The 22,145-nt window shown below is 41.3% G+C and overlaps 1 protein-coding gene across 1 annotated transcript in view; it reads right to left on the reverse strand.

Annotated features, from left to right (window-relative positions):
• Positions 1–21,201, reverse strand: part of lg1h8orf34 (linkage group 1 C8orf34 homolog) — a 53,040-nt gene extending 31,839 nt beyond the window's left edge. Inside the window, exons 1-8 of the mRNA XM_044024167.1 lie at positions 21,172–21,201; positions 21,068–21,073; positions 20,010–20,154; positions 19,749–19,883; positions 16,823–16,942; positions 16,148–16,176; positions 15,038–15,201; positions 11,110–11,276 (exon numbers count right to left, since the gene is read on the reverse strand). Of these exons, the coding sequence (XP_043880102.1) occupies positions 11,110–11,276; positions 15,038–15,201; positions 16,148–16,176; positions 16,823–16,942; positions 19,749–19,883; positions 20,010–20,154; positions 21,068–21,073; positions 21,172–21,201 (796 nt within the window). The remainder of the gene's footprint in view (positions 1–11,109; positions 11,277–15,037; positions 15,202–16,147; positions 16,177–16,822; positions 16,943–19,748; positions 19,884–20,009; positions 20,155–21,067; positions 21,074–21,171) is intronic.
• Between the last annotated feature and the right edge of the window lie 944 nt (positions 21,202–22,145).

A 22,145-nucleotide genomic window follows, 5' to 3' on the forward strand; every position in this document is an offset into this window, starting at 1 on the left:
GGCTCCGAGAGAAGAGAGAGAACTAATCTCATGCCCTCAAAGGTCACGAGGTAAACAAAAGGTTTGTTATCTGGAGGGCAACACATTAACAGGGGTTTAAATGAGGTGTTTGGCAGGTCGAGTGAAAAGAAAACAAAGAAAAAGTGACAGAACAGATTTGTGGATACTCTAAAATGACCCTAAATATGACCCCAGATATTAATGTGTGTAACTGTACAACTGTAAACACAGTGAATATTCTGATTATTTCTGATTAGAGATTATGAACATTTTTGATTTGTGTCTTGAACAAACAGGAAACACATGATATTTCAGATCAGAGTGCAAACCTGCATGACCATCTTGTCCTCAGTTAAACTGATTCTCATCAGTGTGCTTGGATTTTGTTGATTCATATGTCAAAATGCATTAAAGTACAGAGCAGAACTACCAACATCTGATCGAAAAGCAACATTTCACAAACGGCCTTTAATCAACATGACATTTAAATCTTGCTGGGATTACTCTCAAACTGAGTTCACACAGTTCTTCCTCCACTTCCCTCCGTGTTTCCAAATATAGTTGTGGTTAGATGTCGCGTTGTCCGCCAACATTACGGCACTGCCAACAGGAAGTGTCAGAAGGGGGTAACGGCACCATTGCGCTAGTAAAGCGAGACGCCTGCAGACAGGTTGGATTGTGACTGAAAACACGAAAGAACATTTTCAGGAGTGAATTATTGACCCCGCCCATCCCTGCACTGCTGGTACATACACACAGACGCTCCCTCATGCTGTGTTCACCACGCACAAGGTGCAAATTTGCCATGCAACAACTTTACATACAAAGGCACATAAGTCGGCCAATCGCGTTTATCACACAAACTGTGTCTTGCGCTCGGGTTTAAACCTTTCAACTTTTGTGAAAAAAACACCCTGACGTGACGATGCAGCGGCGAGATTCTCCGAATGAGGTCACGTTCTTGCCAGCGTCCCAGACTCTGCTTGGGGAAACTTGTTTTTAGTGTTTTTTGTGTACACACATATTTTTGTGTGTGGATACTCCGAGCTGTACGACACTTTATTCCTTGTGGAAACGTCTGCGGAGAAGAAGCCGTCGTCTTGTTTGGTTTCACAACTCCGAAACTCTGAGTTTCAGATGTCAACTTGCACAGCGTGTGCAACAATGCTTTGGTTGATGGTGAAAAGAAATGCCTGTTTCTTCTGTTAAAAACACGGCGACTCGCGGCCGACACTCCCATCGCATCACAAAATGTACCAAATGATGCCGTGTTGTGGTATCACTCAGGTCTGATAGTGTTACTTGACAGAGCCCATTTTCAGATGAAGCGTGCAGAGTACAAGTTATGCACTGCAGTTTAAATACACTTGACTGTTTTCTCACGTAGAAGAACACACTGTACATTTGATATGTCAAGTGTTCTTTTCTTCTCCGTCTAATGATTCAAAACAAACACGACTGAATACTCTCCTCTCCAGGTTCACAATAGAGCTCAGCACGCCTCACACACACACTACACACTTTACCCCGACACCATGACAACCTCGCAGGCCCGCTGTGTCTAGACACAACAAACTGTCTGTCAATACTCGCCTGTTCGTCAGCCCCGTCACTTTTCCACTCCCCGGGCACTGGGGGCAGCCATGCATGCTCCATGCAACTGTCTAACGATGAGACACGGCAGATTTAAAACAAAAAAAAAAAGGGTCTGCACTAGGTGGGAGTAAGTAAAGGGTGGTGGAAACTATTCCAGCGATGCGATCCTCCCAACAAAAGGCCCGAGTGACGAGGAATTCCGTGCCGCAATCACTCGCTCACAATGAAGCCAGGAAGGAGCGCAGCACAGATAAAGTCTCTCCAAGTTTCCGTGTAGTTCCGTGTTGTTCAGTCAGTGACAGACGGACTGGCTCTGTGCTGCCTCTCACGCAGATAAAACACAGTCCTCATTAGTGCACAAATGACTTAATATACACCTATTTGGATGCTGCGCTGACAGGCACGTGTTGGAACCGGCTGAAAATCAGCCGTACCCCACACGTGGAGACACGTACGCACTCCATCATCTCACCCAGTTCTTTGAGTTATTATTGCTCCCCTTAAGTGAATTTTCCATTCTTTCATGAGCTCTGACGGCATCTCACCACATAACACTGGGCTCTAATTAATCGTCTGTAAGTGATAGATGCTCGCTCCTTTGCTATGCGCAGTCAAACACACACACACACACACACACACACAGAGACCCACATGAGAGAGCGACATACTCAGACGTAAAGATAAAACACCTCGCAGCTCATACAGAGACACTTGCAGACCTCACACTTTTGTCGCCTCACACACATACACACACACACACACACACAGGCAGGCAGGCAGCATTTGTGATTCATTACAGTTGCGAGCACAAAGCCTCCAGTCGGTGGTTACACAGACAACTTTGATGTGAGCTGCGGCGGCAGAGACGCATTTGTTTGGCTTTGTAATAAAAACAATATTCCAACTTACATTTCATAATTATGTCTCAGCTTTCAATAGCACATACCCCCCTCACCCCCCCGTCCCCTTCCTCCACGTCTCTCCCCTAAAAATGTGCCCGTTAGACTCGGAGTCCCCACCGAGCGCAGCAGTAAAAGAAAAAAGCCCTGATCAGAATCAGATGGGGGACACACACACACGAGCAGGGCAACATCACAGCTCTGACGCCTGAGGAAAGTAGTATCACAGACCTCGGTGAAAACCTCCTTTTAACTCACTTTCTAACCACCAATATTGCAGAGATTAGGACGTCACCATAGACACAGCACAGATTTATGAAGCTTTTACCACACTGGTCACCGAGTTTCAGGAGACTCCTGCTGCTGCTGCTGCTTTGGATAAACTTTTATTCTTGTTTTTATTCAGTTTATTATATAGTAAAAAAAAAAATACGTATGAAGACAGCAGATGACTGGGCCACCACACACAATAAAAGCAAACAATATCAATTACCAAAAACGAATAAAAATAAAATGAATTTTTCTAAGACTCGGCATCACATTCCATTTTTTTACGCAGATGACAGTCACATTTATTTGCCACTAAAACTCTGTGAAACAGCTGAGGGAGAGCATTGCCGAAATCAAGGCACGGATGTCGACTAACGCTCTGCACTTTAATGATAAAAAGACTGGAGGTCATGGTGTTAGTGACACCTTAGTGACACCTCTAAGGTTCATGTTGATCTGGGTCCTACAGTATAATAAGTCAGTACTTTACACCTACAGCAAGAAACCTGGGCGTAAGACTCGACAGTGATCTTAAATTTGACCTGCAGATTAACTCAGTGGTAAAAATCCAGCTTCTTTCAACTCTGACAACTCACCAAAGCAAAACCATTTCTTTCTCACCTTCACTTTGAGGATTTTAATCCATGCTTTAATCACAACATGCTAGGACTACTGCAGTGCACTCTATGCTGGGTTTAGCCAGATGACACCACTGCTCGACCTTTAATGAGAGAACATTACTCAGCACTTCACTGGCTCCCAGTGCGTCTCCAGGTTCCTCCCACAGTCCAAAAACATGCAATATGGGGATTAGATCAATTGGACACTCTAAATTGACCGTAGGTGTGAGTGTGAGAGTGAATGGTTGTTTGTCTCTATAGGTGTCCCTGTGATGGACTGGTAATATGTCCAGGGTGTGACCCCCGCCTATCGCCATACGTCAGCTGAGATTGGCACAGCTCCCCCCGCGACCCTCATGTGGAGGACAAAGCAGTAGAAGAGGGATGGATCGGATAAACGCATAGATGCAGCAGCAAACACTGACCCAGGCCACCTTGACATCTGCCTTCACTCAGAAACACACAGGCACGCACACACGCGTGCACACACCAATTATTGTGTCATGACATCACCTGCTGTCTCTTACATCTGCAATCTCAAAGCAGACAGGAGAAACAACAAACTTGACTTTTTTACTTCTTTAGATAAAAAGCGCTCTGTTGATCATTGTGTTTCCAAATGACGAACGCATAATGAACACAGAGCATCTCTTCACTCGAATGAAAGCGAGACCCGTCTTATCTGTCGTGCTAGATAACGTGAATCACAGATATGTGCGTATACACACATATATCTGGCATCTTTTGCTTCTGTCTGGCGACAGAGCAGCATCACTGTGTCCATTCAGCTACTTTCCATTTAAAGAAAAACAAAACAATAATCAGCTCAGCTAATCTCCAAATGCTTGTGCAGAGCAGAGATAGGTACGCTGGCTGGTATTAGACCATGCTCTGCGTAATGACTACCGCTAGATTTATGGTACGATCACAGCAGTCTACTTGCCTATTGGTAATTGCTTCCAGTAACGCCGCCATAATAGCGCAGCAATTTGCCTCTCGATTAACGTATCCATCTGCACCGCGGAGACTTTTACAGGCGTCAAACTGGGCGCAGTTAAGACTTTTAGGACGGGGTGGGGGGCGTTTAACTTCAGAGGTGAGTGCAGCGCACTGGAGCTTCACTGTGAAAGATTTAGGGCTGAGAGCGAGTTACATAGCGCTGACATGCAGGCTGTGCACTCATGTTGGTTTACAGTGTTTACAGGACAACTGTTGTGTCTTTGGTTGGACAGAGATGTGGGTGAGAGGGGTCTGTATGTGTGTGTGTGTTATTGTTGTTGTTGCTGAGAGACCTCGCTGCTGCTGCTGCTGTTGGCATCACTGACGAGCAAAGATGCTCAGTTAAAACAGACGATATTTACTGGGGACTCGGTATCGGTCAGCATCAGTATTGGCCCAATACTGGTCAAAATGAATGGATCAGATATGGGACAGACTATGTAAAATTCACTCAGCACAGACTGTAAAGAATGGAAATAAAAATCAGCAAAAGCAAGGCAAACGGCACCAACTTCATTTGTGAGAGTATTTGTCTGCCAGCCTGATCAGGATGGAGAGCAGGTGTCAGATGAACACACGGATATTTATTTATGATCCAGCTTAAACAGAGTGTTTTTTTAATGAGGGCCAGATTTGATATTGTGAAGATTTCAGGTCAGTTCAGACCTTTTCTGTTATTATATCTATAATGTGTAAAACTAAAATCAGCTTCAGGCGTTAAACACCAGGTTCTTCCCACTAGTTAGTCGGAACTGAAGAATCCTCTTGGATGAGCGGGTGAAACGTCGTCAACTCAACTCACACAAGTTTTTATAAACAGTCTATAATCTATGAAACGTGTGTTAAAAGGCTGTATGCATGTAGTCTGCAGTGATTTTAAACCCTGTTGTGATTCTTTGAGTGTCCATCACTTTATCCGGTCGTCTGTACATGGCCTTAGAGAGTTCAAGTAAGTGTACGTTCAAATCTGTGTGAAAAGACCTCATCAGAAGAAAAAAAAAAACCACAACAGTTGTGGGTGGAATTGTACTTCGGGCAGTGCTGGATCAAAAGAGATACTGAGGAGATGTCCTCAAACACACAGGCATTATTTCTCCTCTGTAAAGACACCGCTTCATTCAGCGTGTATCAAAAATCAGACGGATCGTCGTCATGGCCTCACCCTGTCCACACCAAATCTTCACCGTCACTGTGGATCAGTGAGAGTGGGTAAATCCATTCCCACCTCCTCCTCTTCCTCTCCTGTTTCAGGATTCATGCCAGAGTGGGCAGACATAGAGACTCAGAGATGCTCTGTTACCCGACACAAACGTGTGCTCTGACTCTGCGGCAGGTTCACACAACATTTCAAGTGATGCCTCCCCAACGCTGGATAAAAAAAATGAAAGCTTCATAAGTTAATTTACTTTTCATAGCACCTTGTGAAAGAGAGAGAGAGTCTGCGTTAATGTTGCTCCGGGGGACACGTTTCACTGCATCACTGAACACAAATGATTTTGTACACAAAATTTTAAATTCACAAAGTAGGAAAAACTTCCCCCAAACCCAAACCCGACGGGAACAGTGAGTTTACAGCGTCGTCTCATTAACTCGCCATGAAACAACACCGCCGGGCCAGAAACAGGGTGTTCCTCTCCACACGCTGAACTTTGCTCGTTCCTCTTGTTTCAGATCAGTATTACATTGCGGTCTCACGGCCGAGTGAAAAGCTAAAATCTCCGAAGATTTTCCGTGGGGTTTTTGGGTTGTTTTTTTTTTACGACAGCATGTGAGTCATATTAAACTTTCAGTACGGTTTTGTCTGTGGTTAAAATATTAAGCGCAGAACTAATGAAAACAACAGGGCTGGCCATCCCAGAGAGCAGTTAAAGAGTCAATGATACTTAACCTCTGAGATGATTTGATTTTCTTATTTTGGAACAAATCAGCCTCAAGCCTTAGTTTTGGTTGTTTTTTTTGATATAATTGTAATCGATCTGAAAAATATTGGCTTGGAGTGTTGTAATCCATTCCTGTTTTTCCATGAGCTTCTCATCCAGGTGCTCTATAAAAACAATATTTTTTATTTATTATTAGTATTAGTATTATTATTCCCTCACAGTATTTGCAGTTGTTGCACACTTTCACTGCCTCCCAGTGGATATTCTGAGGTATATTTAAATGTTCACTTGGTTTAATCTCCTCTTATCCTCCAGAGGTTTGGATAACATGACTAATTACATCCACACCATGGGACAAGTACATTTCTCATTAATCTAACTGCTCTCATTAGTGTACAGTGTGTGTGGATCTTCTGTGTACAAGCAGCAGTCACACACACCAACGAGGAGGAGGAGGATGAGGAGGAGGAGGAGGAGGAGGAGGAGGAGGCTCACGGCCAATTAGTCAGTGTGTGAAGAGCAAAAGCTGATAATACATGAAACTAGTGATACGTGCATCTGGGGGAAACACATGTTCCGCTCAAACAAACAAAAGTCTGTAAATAAGCATTTCCTCATGATTATGACAAAAGTGTGTGTTCATGTGAGTGCATAACAAATTTATTAGACAACTTGTCATAAATATTTTAGAAATCTTTCAAACGCTTGTTATTTATTTGGCAAATAATAAACTGAATTCACCTGTTTTTACCCACATTTGAGCCCCGCTCACTGAAATTTCAACCACTAAAACGTGTTTTTCTGTTCAAGAAATGCAAGTAAATAACTATAACTTGACATCTTAATCAAGAAACAATCACATGCTTTATTATTTTTTTCTGGAGAGCAATAATAATCATATTTTAGCTTTAAAAATCATTTGGTTAAAGCTTCTACATACAGGTATTAACTGTTACAGAAACGTAAAAAAATAATTTTGATAATTACCAATGCTGTTAATTTAGAGCAGTTGTGGCTTTAGGTGGTGGTTTAATACATTTGTTAAGCACTCTATACACACACACACACACACACACACAGGTTTGTGGTCATAGCAGTCATAGTGAGGACATTTATACAGGACATAATACATTCTCTAGCCTCTTACCTAAACCCTTGGAACACAGAGCATTTCAGATGCTTTTTCCCATTAATATTTTAAAACGTACAGTATATACAGAGACTATAAGAAGGTGTTTCAGCACAACCTAGAACATCTGATGAAAAATAAATTACATTTTAACCATCTATATAAACACACCTGAGCAAAAAGTATTCAAAATGTTTCAAATCAGATTGAATTTGTGAAATTTGGAAAGAAAGTTAGCGTTTTTAAGAACAAAAAGAAAAGAAAAACCCACTCTATTTTGTGACTTCTGCAACAATTATTGCTACTTTACATTACTACTAAAAAACTCTCACAACAATATAAACAATACAATATCAAATCAATCAGAATTTTGACTCAACCACAAATTTTGTAAAGCCTAAATATGTGACATACAAACGCACACCCCCAGGATGTCCAAATAAGGAGTTGTAATAATAACACAGCAATTTACCATGGGTGCAGCTGCAGCACAGATAACCTAAACCTAACCTAAACCTAATTCTAATCCTAAAACCAGGTCTTTGTCAGAATGTGAGGACCAGGCAAAATGTCCTCACTTCCTTAGGTATAGAAGTTTTTTGGTCCTCACAAAGGACTCAAAAATACTCATACAAGAACACATGTGTTATGAGTCCTATGAGGTGTAAAGCTATGTTTTGGCCACTAGATGTCAGGCTAAACAAATGTATAAAAAAGATCTGCCTCTGGTAAAAGTGTAGTAGTCACATATACTATATCTATGCAGCATATGCTGCCTGTGGGCAGAATGATTTACATAGTGTCCTCGTTATTGTAAAAGACATAATGTTACCAGTTCAATATCATTAAACTGTTGCTGTGATTAACTAAAACAACATCAAACCCATTTTACAGAGAGAGAGAGAGAGTTCCTATAGCAACAGAGTCCTTCATTAAATCCCACCATATGCTTTAACCTTCACGTGGAAGATGGATAGATAGATTTCCCCTTCCAGGATCAATGTACTATATGCACACACAGGTATCACGGAGGATCATAAGTCTTCTCTGCCGTGACATTCGGTCACATGAACTCAACACTGTGACAAACCTTCTAAAAGCACCACATGCTACGCTGCCGTCACTTTAATCAAGTGTGTGGATGGTGGTGAGGCGGGTCGTTCACACACGGTGACAGTGGCAGTAGTTCCTGTGAAGAGCTGCCATGACCGGGCCCTGACAGAGAGTCGGCCGTGACCTCACTGCATTACTTAACTTGAATTACTGCCTTGCACTGTAATGTAAAAGCCCCCGGAGGAGGGAGCCTTGGTTTCATAGCTATGATCAAACAGGGCCACAGCACAGCATCAGCATCCTGCTTTATGGCTCTGTTTATCACCGCTGTGTACGGCCGCCCTGACTGATGCAAGAGAAAAGCCAAGGTTGGAGTTTGTGCTGTTTTTCCACTACATGCTGCCGGCACGACTCGGTTATTTGGCTTTTCCGAGGTTCCAAGCTAGCTGAGCAAATACTAAGTGTGACGTCCTCCGAGTCAAACCGAACAATGGTGAACTGTAAATCAGTTAAAAAGACTTAAAAATCCTGAAAACTTGCGTTAATCTCCAACATTTAGCAAAGGAAATGTCTCAAATCTCATAACTTAACAGTGGAGTCTGGTGTATTTAACTGAAAGCCAGCGATCACAACCTCTGCTGCTGTATTTCACTGCTGTCTGTGCCCCGGTAGCATTTACAAGCAATAAAAGCTAATAAAAACGAGCAAACCCACTCTAAAAATTAATTAAACTCATTTTAAAAACTAAAACTAATGAAAAATCCAAAACTATTATAAGCTTGGCAACAACATTTCCGTGAATGTAAACAAATAAAACGAATAATCCTTGCAGCTAAAGGTCACAAACAAAACGTCACATCAGACACTCGTTTAGTCACACATATTCTTTCATCTCCACGCGGGACACGACCAACATGAAGCACACACGTGTATATTCACACACACACACACACACACACACACAAAAAGCAGAGACGGTAAATTAAAAAGGAGGCTACTCTGTGATTGTTCAGCTGTCAGAATGAATACCTGCTTACACTCGGAGAATGAGCACATGTGGCTCAACTGTGTAAACAGGAAGCAGAGTTTCCCTTCACAGCTACTCATCAAATGCTGCAACGTAAACCCACGACAGCTCACTTGGTTAAGCCTTTACAAGTCGACATTCACGTATACTTCAGCTGCCCTCTTATTAAAAATAATCTCTCTTTCTTTCTCTCTCTTTCCTTACACAGTAAGTGCTTTCCACCTTGACCACCAATGTGCTTTTCTGGTGCTTTTAATGAATGCAACCAAAGAAAGGAATATGACTGTAGGAACTGTAGGATTAAAGCAGGTGACAACCTCACTCGCCTCATAACAGGACTGATTTTTATTCAGTGACTTTATTCTAATATTAGTCAATACCTACTGTATTCTCTGATACATTCCGTCCTGTGCAAATCAGCAACATTTGGTACATAGTGTTTAGCACGCTTGCTTTAAGAGCAAGAAGACCTGGGTTCACAACATGTCCTCCTTGTGTGTGTGTCTGTGTGTGTGCGGGTTTTCTCCGGGTTCTCCTGAGTCTCTTTGAAATCACACAGTTCTATGTGTAGTTCAAAAAGAAACATACAATTAAACAATGGTGTCTGATTACTCATTCATTTAGTCATTAAAGAAAAGCAAACTTTTAAATCATGATTAATCTAGATTAACAAATTTCAAAATGTGAGATTAATTACTCTATTGATAGCACTCATTTTGATCCACGATAGCTAGTGAATCACAAATAATATGCTACAGTAATTTCAACTAAAAGTTAGTGAAAATCAAATGGAATTATGCACACAGAGGGAAAAAAGATTGATTTTATCATGAAGTTTTATGAGATACAGAGAATGAGCTCAACATCAAGAACGACTCATTAAATATTAAATGTTACAGATTTTTTTCCCGCTCGTCTTTGTAAAGACACTGATGATGTTGAAGCTGTAAATGTACAGCATGTTTATGCTGATACACATTATGGTAAATGGTCTGTATTTATATAACAGAGAGGCTTTTCTAAGCCTTGATGACCACTCAAAGCTGCTTTACACTACATAACTGCCATTCACATCTATTCAATCACGCTTTCATACAGCATCCTCATCTTTTCATACCCAGTCACATGCTGCCGGCACAGCCTTCAGGAGCAACGCGGGGGTTAAGTGTCTTGCCTAAGAAACACATCGGCATGTAGACTAGCAGAGCTGGGAATCAAACCCACAACCTTTGAAACACAACTTGCTCTACCACATAGTAATATACGCGTGTGATGATGTACTGTATGTATGTACACGGATTATGTATGTATGTACATGGATTATGTACATATGTACGTACACGGATTATGTATGTACACAGACTATGTATGTACGTATGTACGTATGTATGTATGTATGTATGTACGTACAGATATCATGTACTTGTATGTACACAGATTATGTATGTATGCACATGTATGTACACAGATTATGTATGTACACAGATTATGTATGTATGCAGATTATGTATGTATGCAGATGGATTATGTTTGTACAGATTGTTATGTAGACAGATTATATATGAACACAGATTATATATGAACACAAATTATGTATGTACACAGATTGTGTATAAAAGGCAAAATGCAACGTTACCCAGCAGCTCCATGGCGTCGTCCTCGTCCTCCATCTCCTCCTCAGCAACAGAGGGCGCCGGGCTGTGGACAGAATCAAAGGAGTCCTGAGACAACATGGCGGCCAGGAGCTTCTTATGATGCTGCTGCTGCTCTTTCACCCCTTTGCTCTTCGTTTCCATCTTGAGGCTGAAAGGGACACAAAGAAGGAGAAGAGGAGAAGATCACTTGAAGAACAACTCTGTCACAATAGTAATTGCATCCTCTCGGGGCTTTCCAGTGGCGTTCGCATGACTGCGTTTGAAAGGTCTTGGCAGCCGTTCCACAGTAGTTAGGGACAATTACACGCAGCCAAATCCAGGTGCCTTACAACAGGGAGAAGGTGGCGAGGGATATTTGTTGAGGCCAGGAATAATCACAGCACTCACCAGCAATCCATTAGCTGTGGATATTTAGCATTCCGACTCTCGCTGAGAGGTTTCCCCTTCATTTTCAGTCAGTGGGAAAATCTATTTAATCCAAATAGACTTTATATGCAGGAGATGTGAAAAATCGAAGGCCTTGCCTCTAATGCTGTACAGAATGACGGAGCTGTTTTTTGTTGGTTTTTGTTGGATCAATTTCTTCCCAATTCACCGTTTAATCCTCCATTTAATTGTAGACTAACAAAATCTCATAAATTATTGGCATTCATAATGTAAATTTTCATCACGATAATCCAGGTTTTTACTTAAAAAAATACATGAACAGGAAGAAATCAAACACTTTTATTTATTCTCATAATACTTTAGTGGGTTCTTCTTACACGGATTAAATTGTGTTTATTTATCCAAGCATGAAACACAGAAAATGGATGAAATACCATCTCGAAAATCCTTTACACCTTTATATTTGAGAAATTAATTTCTCTAATCCACAGCTGAGGGCATGGATTAGAGAGCTGGAAGAGTATTAATTTGATGCTAATCTCAGTTTAATGACTTCTATTTGCAGCTAATTGGAAGAGGTCATGAGATGACAGATATTTTCCTCATACCCTCAGAATGGTAATTATAATCTGTTAATAAAGGCGAGGCCAGGCACATTTTTCCACACATTTTCTCCTCAGTTGTTTTCAGAGAACAAAGTTCTTTGGAAGAAAAATTGTCTTGTCAAGTCCTATGGTCACAAAAGTATTTCAAACCAGACAGTAAAATTTAATAGTGTGGAGAATATGAGCAAAAATGAAGGAGGATGGTGATAGATTATCACACAATAATCACAATAGTACAAACTCATATCTTCCGTCTTTGGATGCTGGCAGATCTAACAGAACTTTAAACCTTTAAAAGAGGCCATAGCAAGGAAGTGCCAATTAACGCTGCATTTGGATCAGCGTCATTACCTCGTCTATGAAGCCCTGAAAGTCCATCTCACCACTCCTGTAAACAGCAGCGCCTCCTAGACCGGGGCAATAGAGTTCGGGCACATCCAGTGACGTACTTTCAACCGTAGAAGAAGAGGAAGAAGAAGAACTACTCTCGCTGTAGCTGCTGAACGTATCGGTTGAGAACATGTCGAAAAAAGGTTTAGCGAGTGTTTGCTGATAAACAATAGCAGACGCTCCACAAGCTCCCCGCCAGCGAGCAAAGAAAAGCTCAGTGGATATATTTCATATTTGATGGGAATATCCCTGCGACATTTCCCAAATACCTCCATGTATGCGGCAACCACTTCACGGAGGATTGTTACACAAACTCCGGGCAATATTAAGTAGGACACAGCACCAAACTTCACCTGAAGGAACGAGCAGTGGCAACAATACATATATAACAATATTTACAATCTGTGAAACTGTCTTTGTGTGCTTGTTCTGTCGTTTAGCATTAGCGATAGTCGGCTACAGGCTAAGCTACACCTCACTTTTTCTGTTCACAAGATCATTTGTCGCTTTCTGTTCCACAAAAGACTGGAAACTATCATGAGTTCATTTCATTGAGTGCTTTCAAATCCAAACGGAGAATTCATGAGGCCAACTCCACAACATGCACTTGTTTTTTCATAATGTGCTTGTAAATTGAATCTGGACTCTTATATGTGTTTTTATGTGCTGCAGCCTATATCTTGAAAAAGAGGTTCTTAATCTCACTGGGATTTTTCTGGTTGAATAAAATAAATCGCTGATATGATTTCAGACACAAAGGAAGAAGCTTTTCCCAGAGTGTGCTTGAAAAAACTGCATGAGTGGCTACAACGCAATTCCAGTCAATACCAAAAACATTTTTACAGGAATCCGTGCCGTTAAAATCCATATAGACATAAAGATACCAGGCGAAGCTGGTGGATATCTGTTCACTTGATCTAACGCAGAGGTGTCAAACTGGATTACATGTGGCCTGCCACTTAATATCACGTTACTGTAATAACATGGCCCGCAACCTTCCTTTAAAACACAGGTGGTAGAATGTAATATTAAATATTAACATGAAATTACGTGTATAAGCTTTTCCGGTGTCTTAATTTACAGTTGTCCATGTGATTATTTGCTTCATTTTAGATTATTTAGCATCATAATCATAGCACTGTTCTGATTGTGTGGGACAGTCTGTCACTCAGTAAAAGATGTAAGAATTCACTGCATATTTTAAATCCACACCTGCAGTTTTCTGGCGTTTTTCCTGCCACTGTGGCGGCGTAAACAATCCGAGTCCCATAGAGTTCTATAGTAGGAGCTCTGAATGTGTGGTGTTACAGGACAGACATACTGTACGAAGAGGACTGAAGCTCAGTATACAGCACTGGACAATGTCCCACATCCCATTCCACTGGACAGAGCCTGTCATAACAAGCCATTTGCTTGAATCTACTTCTGCCACAGTTGAAGCTGATTTCCCATGTGCCCCCTCGGACTTGTGCATGGAGACTCTAGTCACTCACACGGACAGTCACCGCCACCTGTCAGCTCTCCTCATGTTACTCGGTGACAGGTGGGCCGGAATGAGGGACAAGAAGCAAGAAAGATGAAAAATGAAAACAAGTAAACTTAGCAGAGAGAGAGAGATAGAGAGAGAGAGGAAGAAGGTGGACTGTTTTGACAAATAAGGTCAGAAACATGAGCATCCAGTCTGAGCACCAGAGGGGACGGACCATTTAGACTCAGACAGTGTTTTAAAGAGAGGTCAGAGATGATCTACGCCAGCTTCTCTTCTTATGCACATTATAAAATCACACAAGGAGCCGTGATCATTTTAAATTATATTAAACATCCTCAAAGTCCACATAGGAAAAACATTTCACTTATACGTGTAAATATACAGAGCAGAGCAGATCGGTGAGCCCACACACACCACACACGTCCCCTATCTTCAAGCTCAGGCTTCTAACTAAAGTGATTCTCCATTTAATCCACCCATACAGTAACCTTAATGAGATTAACAGTGTATATGTCAGCCCGGGCGTGCGTGTGATGTATGGTTTTTATTAAATCCTCCTTTAATTAGTCACATCAGCAGCTGCAGTGCATGAAACACACACACACACACACACACAGTGATACTAACAACTGGCAAAGACATCTGAGGCTGTTTGGATCTCGGTTAGTTTTAAGTTTAAAAATAAAATCTAAAGGAATCGCCGAACAGTTCAACAGATGACACAGTTGTGTTGTCAGAGACGTGGACCGTTTAAAAAAAAAAAAAATGAGCACAGAATTCTGTTTGGCCTTGAGTGCACAGAAACGAGGTTAGCTTTAATTTCAAATTGGGTTGAAGTTGTATCGTGGCAAAGCACGTTTGATCGAGCCTTTGAAAAAGGAATTATCAAAGCCACTCAGATGGGCATCCCTCAGGCGGTGGGAGCCGCAGTCAGACGTCGTCTTCCTCCTCGTGTTTAGTGCCAACAATAGTGTTGCTAAACCTTGAGTATTAAAGTGATTCACACACACATGCACATTAATATCTAATGTCACTCACCTCCCAGCAGGACTGCTGTCTCCACTCCAGCAAACTTCAGTTTTGGCCCGAGGGACAGGAGGGTGCAGCATCTCTGCAGCGAGTGGGTCTGCGTCCTCTTCTTCACGACCGACCCACTCCCCGACCACCCGGGGGCGCAACACTGAGCTATAACCTCCCAAGTTCTAAAAGAACAAAGACAAAAAAATGAATGAGTGAAGTCAGAATGACCGATGACAACATGATGGTCACAGTGATTTTCTGAGAGTTGCCAGTTCTGCTCCAAAGCACACATTTACAACCCAGCTCAGAGTAAAATCTTGTCTTCTGCTCGCCTCTGACTGAATCCAGGATTGGATCACATTCTCTTGTTTACATGAGCCGAGCAGGTGTTTAGTATTCACTCTGCTCCGTCTCACAGAAAAGCCGAGTAAAATAAATCTCTGGGCCGATGGCCAAGGATGCTGGACATGTACTGCCGCACCGAGCGGCACAAGAGTGAAGTCCCTGTCAAAACATATGCCGCGTTTTTGCCATCATCTACAAATAGCTCAGTGCAGCCACTGCACGATTGTGTTGGAAGAGCAAAAGGGGGACGGGGCAGGCAAGGACAGAGACGCGGCTCAGGAAAAAGCTTTGCAAATGAGATGGAGGACATGTTTACTGTAAGTGCCACATTCTCATTTAACTCCATGAGATCATCGGTCATCATCAGAAAAACCTCAGGGCTGCTCCTTCAAACAAGTAAAAGTTGTATTATTAACTTTCGGCCTTACTCTGACCTTCTTTTTCTTCATGCTCCATCCCAAGCTCTGAGGATCTTTGGGACGGGTTACCCATGGAAATTAAATCTGCCTCCATTGAAGATTTTAAAATCCCTTTTAAAGACCCAACTCTTCTCTGTGGCCTTCACCTCAGGATAAAAATAACTGCGGACACTTTTACCATTTTACTATTCTGTCATGTCACGATTTGATTATTGATTTTATAACTTTGCACTTTGGTCAGTCTTGGTTGTTTTTTTAAAATGTGCTCTAGAATATAGAGTTTTACTTGAAGCTGATAACCATTTCCACGTCTCATCAGTGAGCGTATGAGTTTGTCAAAGACTCCTGACGAGTGATCATGTACCTGGTCAAGCTCATCTGTGATGGCAATACCTGTAGAGAGAAAAAAACTGTTTCAAAAGGGAAGCAAATAATACATAAAATGTAGCTTTTTTTTTAGTTTTTAATTAGTTTTTCAAAATAAAACAAAAAATGCAAAGAAAAAGATAAACTGTTAATTTGATTTTCAAAATAAAATTAAAAATTAAATAACAGATAACGAGAGTTTCCCGTTTCTTCCAGTTTTGATTTTTCCATGTCCTGTCATAGGTCATAAGTTAGAAAGATAATCACAGATTTGAACTTCCGTGATCAATAACATTTAAATTCTACTCAAACGGGCCAAACCAAGCAGTCCCATGTCGGGTCTTTTCAAAATAAAGAGCTATAGAAAGCCAACACAATGTACTGGTTTCAGAGTTAGCCTCTGACTTCCAGCGAAAAGCATACTAATGATTTGTAGACAGTTTTATTATATTCTATTATGCGTGTGAAGCTCCTCCCCCTGTCACTTTCGGGTCTAACTTGCGTTAGATGGAAAAATCAAAAGTGGAAAAAACATAAACGCTCATCGCCCATATTTTTTTAAATTTTTCATTTGAGCACAATATTGGAATTGGAAAAAACAAGTGATTTTTTCATATTATTTTGAAAACTAATGATACATGAATTTGCACTCCACTGTGCTGAAGCCACTCACTGCGCGACAGGCTCTCCAGGGCCTTCCCCAGCTTCTTGCTCTCCTGCAAAATGTGGCTGAGCTCATCAAAGTCCCGACTCTCCCTCCAGTCCCAGGATGGGTACTCAACCGACCGAGGTCCTGGAAGTCGAAAACATACACAAAAAAACAAACAAACAAACAATCTCCTCAAACTACAGTACCATAAATAATGTTCTAAAAATCTATCCATCTTGTTTCCAAAGAGGACTTTGTGAATTACTGCAGCATGGAGTGGGAAGGACACACTAACACAAAAGTGAAGGCGTCTCTTCCATGAGCACAGAGTCCAACTGGCCAGAGGCCAGAGGACAGTGTCTGTCAGTCTCTTTGATTAACATTCAGACTCAGTTACTCCAACAGGAGCAGGCAGTGACCCACATACTGTGCTGACGTCCAGCCCCTGTCCTTCAGCAGCACTGCTCAACGTACACATGTGATGGTTTATTCATAAACAGATGGATATACACATTATTGATAAAGCAAAGGGCAACAACACGCATGCAACATTCTTATGCTGCAGCAAAGCTGAATTTGAAAGAACGTGAAGCCCAGAGGGGGAGGATGATGCCAGACAAATAAACGGCTTTCTTCAGCCTTTGTCAAAAACAGACACGTTCCAGGTGCTGTGTCCTCTCTTTTTTAAATTTAAAGAAATGTCTGTTTCATTCAAATTATTGTCAAATTAGTTCATCCAATGCTGATTGATTGTGCTTCTCAGTATAGCTGTGTTCGCCATGAATTCTACTGCTCACAAAATACCCGGTCGATCAGCAGTACGATGGCATAAATCAGGGGTGTCAAAACCGACAATCCAATCCAAAAAGTGAATGATTACAATCTAATGAGATACGATATTTTCCAGTTCCAGCCTTTGAGGATCCACTGTCATCTGTAAGATAAATGGTAAACTTAGGTTTAATATTGTTGAAATTGCACTTATTTATCTCAAGAAATGTCAGGTTGTTGGTAAAAATGTGAAAAACCTATGAGCCCTTCATAGGTTCATAGGTTATTATGCTATTATCGTACTGGTCCGGCCCACTTGAGATTAAATTGTGCTGTATGTAGCCCCTAAACTAAAATTACATAATGCTTCTTGGCCCTGCCCTCCCCTGTACTGCTGCTGCTGTATACACACAAACACTCCCTCAGTCAGGTCTGATAGTATTGCTTGACAGAACCTGTTTTCCCATGAAGGATGCAGCATACAAATAATGTTAAATCATTTGTGTTGACGAAGACCAAGAAGAGGCAACAAGACATTTTAAATAGAAGTAAAATAAGTCATGCGTGTTTGTGTGAAACATATGTGATGACAGATGCTTGTGTTTGGAGTCACACACAGTCCAAAAGATAAAGGAGACAGTGAATAATTAACAAGTGTAGGGCTACAGTCTGCTCGCCTCTACCCTTGTTTACCCCGTTTGTAAAAACCATAAACATCAGAGCAAATATAGGGACTGGAGGAAGGGGGGGAAAAGAAAACCCTCATTACTTTCTCTTGCCGCTGCTCTACTGTATCTTAATAGCTCAGATTAAGGGTGAAGGATTCTACTCCCCGTGGGTCGTCCATTAAAGCATCAGTCAAGTAGACATGAGGCCAAAGCACATTAACCTCTTTGTCAAAACACACACACACACAGAAAACAGTGACGGATTAATTTTAATCAGCATATTAGTATATTTATGTCAGCTGTTATGTCATTCATGTCACGTTTAAAAAAAAAATAATGACGAGAGGACGTTGTTTTGTTTTAAATTTCCCATGAGGCGTGCGAACCATAACACCCGTGCATGTATTTTTAATGATTTAAATGAAGCTGAACACTGCTCACCTTCTTTATTTCTGCTTCTACGTCATTTTCATTTTCATTTTCATTTTCAGTCTCTTCTTCCACGGTGAGAAATTGTCACTGCAGCCTAAAATAGACTTGGTCTGTCAGTGACGGAGCACAGCGTTAAATTATTGAAGTCGCCTTGCTCCCCAATCTGACCTAATCTGATTGTCTGCAGTATCACACTTCGTTTGAACGTCACAGATATAGCAATTTAGAGCAGAAATAAATCCCCATCATCAGCATCCATTCTGCATCGCAACAATTCATCTTTAGAGAGTGAAGCAGTGCATGAGTATAATAAACTCTACATCTCAAGGAGGATGAAGGGAGGGAGGGAGCTGGACTCTGCACTGTGACTAACCTGAATAGAATATAATTGTGTCAAATCAGAGACGGAGACAAAAGCTAATGGTGCATGTAATTGAGATACAACCATCACAACAGGTTACACTCAAAACTGTGCAGGCTCACATTTTTAGTGTGCAATCAAAGAAATCTAACTTAATAAACTAAATAAAATACCTTGAGCGGATAAAACGTGAAATTAGATTTGTGTCGATATTTTCAAACAACACTTTATGAACTGAGCAAAGCAAAAAATTAAGCATATTGTATTTTATTTGTTTGAAATACACTGTTTTTTTTCACATTTTAATTAGCTAAACTTAAGTTAAGTAGCTTCTGATGTTGTAAGCTATGTGTAGCTTAGCTTGCTACACGGTGCTAGCTTCAATAGTGAAGTGCCATTTAGAGCAGCTAGCCCTTTAATTAGCTCACAGCATTTTGCACGTAGCCTTCCAGTCTGTGACGTTATAATATCGCAACAGTAGCACAAGTGGAAAATCAAACATCTCTAATGGGATGCCACCATTGCTAAGCTAATAGCTAATATTAACCATGAGCTAATGGGCCAAATACGACTGTAGCATATTTTAATATGGTGTAATTTACTAATTTAATAATAGTTTACTGTGAGAAGTTGATTCTGCTTCAGGTTTGTGGGTGAAAGGACCTCATGTTGTACCGTGATAACGTCTTAAAAAGTAAAAAGTATCAAATATACTCACCTGACTTGGATTCTGGCGACGGAGGAGATAAACTGGACACAGCCAGGTCACTCTTTGACTTCTTTGGTTTCTTTGGGTGAATTTGCCAAGGCTTCTCATAGTTGCTGTTGTGTTCTCTTCGCGTGTTTTTGTTTTCTGTTTGGGGAAGAGAGAGCACCTTGTTTCTGCTACAGATCACATGGTTTGATTTTACATCCTGTGTGTTATTGTAGGAAGGAGAAGGTCCAGTAATGAACAGATTGTGCATGTGTGTGTACTGACCTGGGGAGCTCTGTGCCCACAAAGCTGCAGAGCCAGAAAGAGCTCGGTGCAGCTTGGCAGTGCTGTCTTGCTTGGTCTGCAGGTGATCAATGAGAAAAGGGATTGGATGGTCTGGAGTCTCCGTTATCAATTTGGTCATCAATTCCTACAACGAGCAAATAAAGGAGAGGGCAGTTAGAGAAAGGTAAAAAGAAAGAAAAGAGCGATAGTAGAGTCCTCAAGTAGAGATAATCAAACCCTACAAGATTTATTATAAGTCTTTGTAGTTGACGTTACTATCAAGGGAGAGTAGATGAAAACAATTAGTCAGTGTGGCGAGATAATCCACTCATCCTCAGTGTGGCTGCAGCAATTTACTACAACAGTGCCATTATACAAAAAAAAAGAAAAGAAAAGCAGCATAAAAAAGAAACAACAGTGCATCCCTAAAGATGGGAGCACTTCCCCTTTGTATCAATTAGCAGCAAACATGTCCACGAGCTCCATCCAAATCGAATCAGGACACAAGGAGGAACAAGTAAACAACGAGTCTGGGTTTTAAGACTAAAAAAAAACAAGACCAGAGGTTTAAACAGTGACGATCATTTGATAAAGTGTGTTTGATACAAAAACAGACAAACAGGAAAAACAATGAGCATGATTCACTGACACTACAATGAAAAAAGAGAGACACCATTATTATATTTTAACTTAAAATCAGAAAAAAGCCTAGTACAAAAAACACTGACATTTTATTAAATGTGGTCATTAAAAGATGCTCTGTTATGAGGATTGTGAAAAGTAAAGTATTAAAGGGAGTGAATTACTGTAAATCATGAGGAAATGAGAAAGCGAAGAATGGGGGGGGGGGCACTGTTCATCATGGGATAGACTCGTACACTGAACTGATAAAGTACAAGCTACTGAATCAAGTGGAGAAGAAAGAGGGTAGAGGGCAGATGTTTGTTACTCTGCATGCCAAATTAAAGCTGTGATGTGTAAGTTTTCTAAATAAAGGGAACGACCGTTACATTCAAACCCACGGTCAAGTGAGTTCACACTGCACTGATGAAACCTACCATCAGCTACACAGATGACACAGAGTGATGCGTTTCTATGACAGTAAAGTGATACAGGTGCCTATCCCGGCTGACATGGGGCAAAAACAGCCCTACAGTCTCACATTCACACCTGTGGTCAATTTACGGTGCATTCACACCAGAACCTTCTTAATTGAACACTAGTTTGTTTGCTTGGAAAGTCTGGTTTGTTTGGGGAGGTGTGAACGCTCAACCCAACTCCAATGTGAACTCTGGTCCGCCTAAAAACGTAGGTCTTTGGTTTAAGTGAACTAAATGCAGGAAGCGGACTACAACTCAGGGTGTTGTGGGTAAACACAACCACAGCATACTCGGGTGTAGAACGATAGCCGGGAGAAATGACTGAGCCAATTGTGTGTTGTATGATCACATAAAATGATAGGATTTGATGCAGCTCCATGTTTATGTGGAGGAAACAGAAGTTGTCCTGCATTAAAACAATAGATGAGTGAGTTTTCTTCTTCATTGTTGTCTTGTCTTCTCCTTCAGTAAGTCTTGATGCAGCGCTGCCTCTGGCGAGGAGGGGAATACGTTATTCAAAAGGTTTTGGTTTGTTATACTAAAGTGTGAAAGTGTGAAAGCAAACTCGGTCCGGCTGAATGTTGCAACCCTCGATTGAACCCAGTCCCCAATCGAACTATTAGGTGTGAGAGTCATCCTTTCAGAAAAATCTGAACCCACTGAGTCACTGAGTGTGACTACAAATGCAATGTGAACATTAAAAGGCACGGGATTCGACTGTATAAACATTTTGGCACCAAAGCAAAAACGATTCAACGACACTCAGAGGTTTACACCAGTGCCTCTGAGGCTAATGTGTGAAGTGAAATCAAGTGAAGGAAGTGTGTGTGTGTGTGTGTGTGTGTGTGCGTGTGTGTGCGCGCGTGTGCTGCTGAAAAATAAAAAATGAAGTCTGAACTGTTTCAGCAAGTCACAGCAGCTGGGGCAGATTTCAGGACGACTACTGCTGAGAGGAGTCGTTAGTAGACTGCAGTGAATTGACAGTAATGTATGGATGAAGTGTGTGTGTGTGTGTGTGGCCATGTATTACTGAGCT

Source organism: Solea senegalensis, linkage group LG1 (genome assembly GCF_019176455.1).
Source record: "Solea senegalensis isolate Sse05_10M linkage group LG1, IFAPA_SoseM_1, whole genome shotgun sequence".
Lineage (NCBI taxonomy): Eukaryota > Metazoa > Chordata > Actinopteri > Pleuronectiformes > Soleidae > Solea > Solea senegalensis.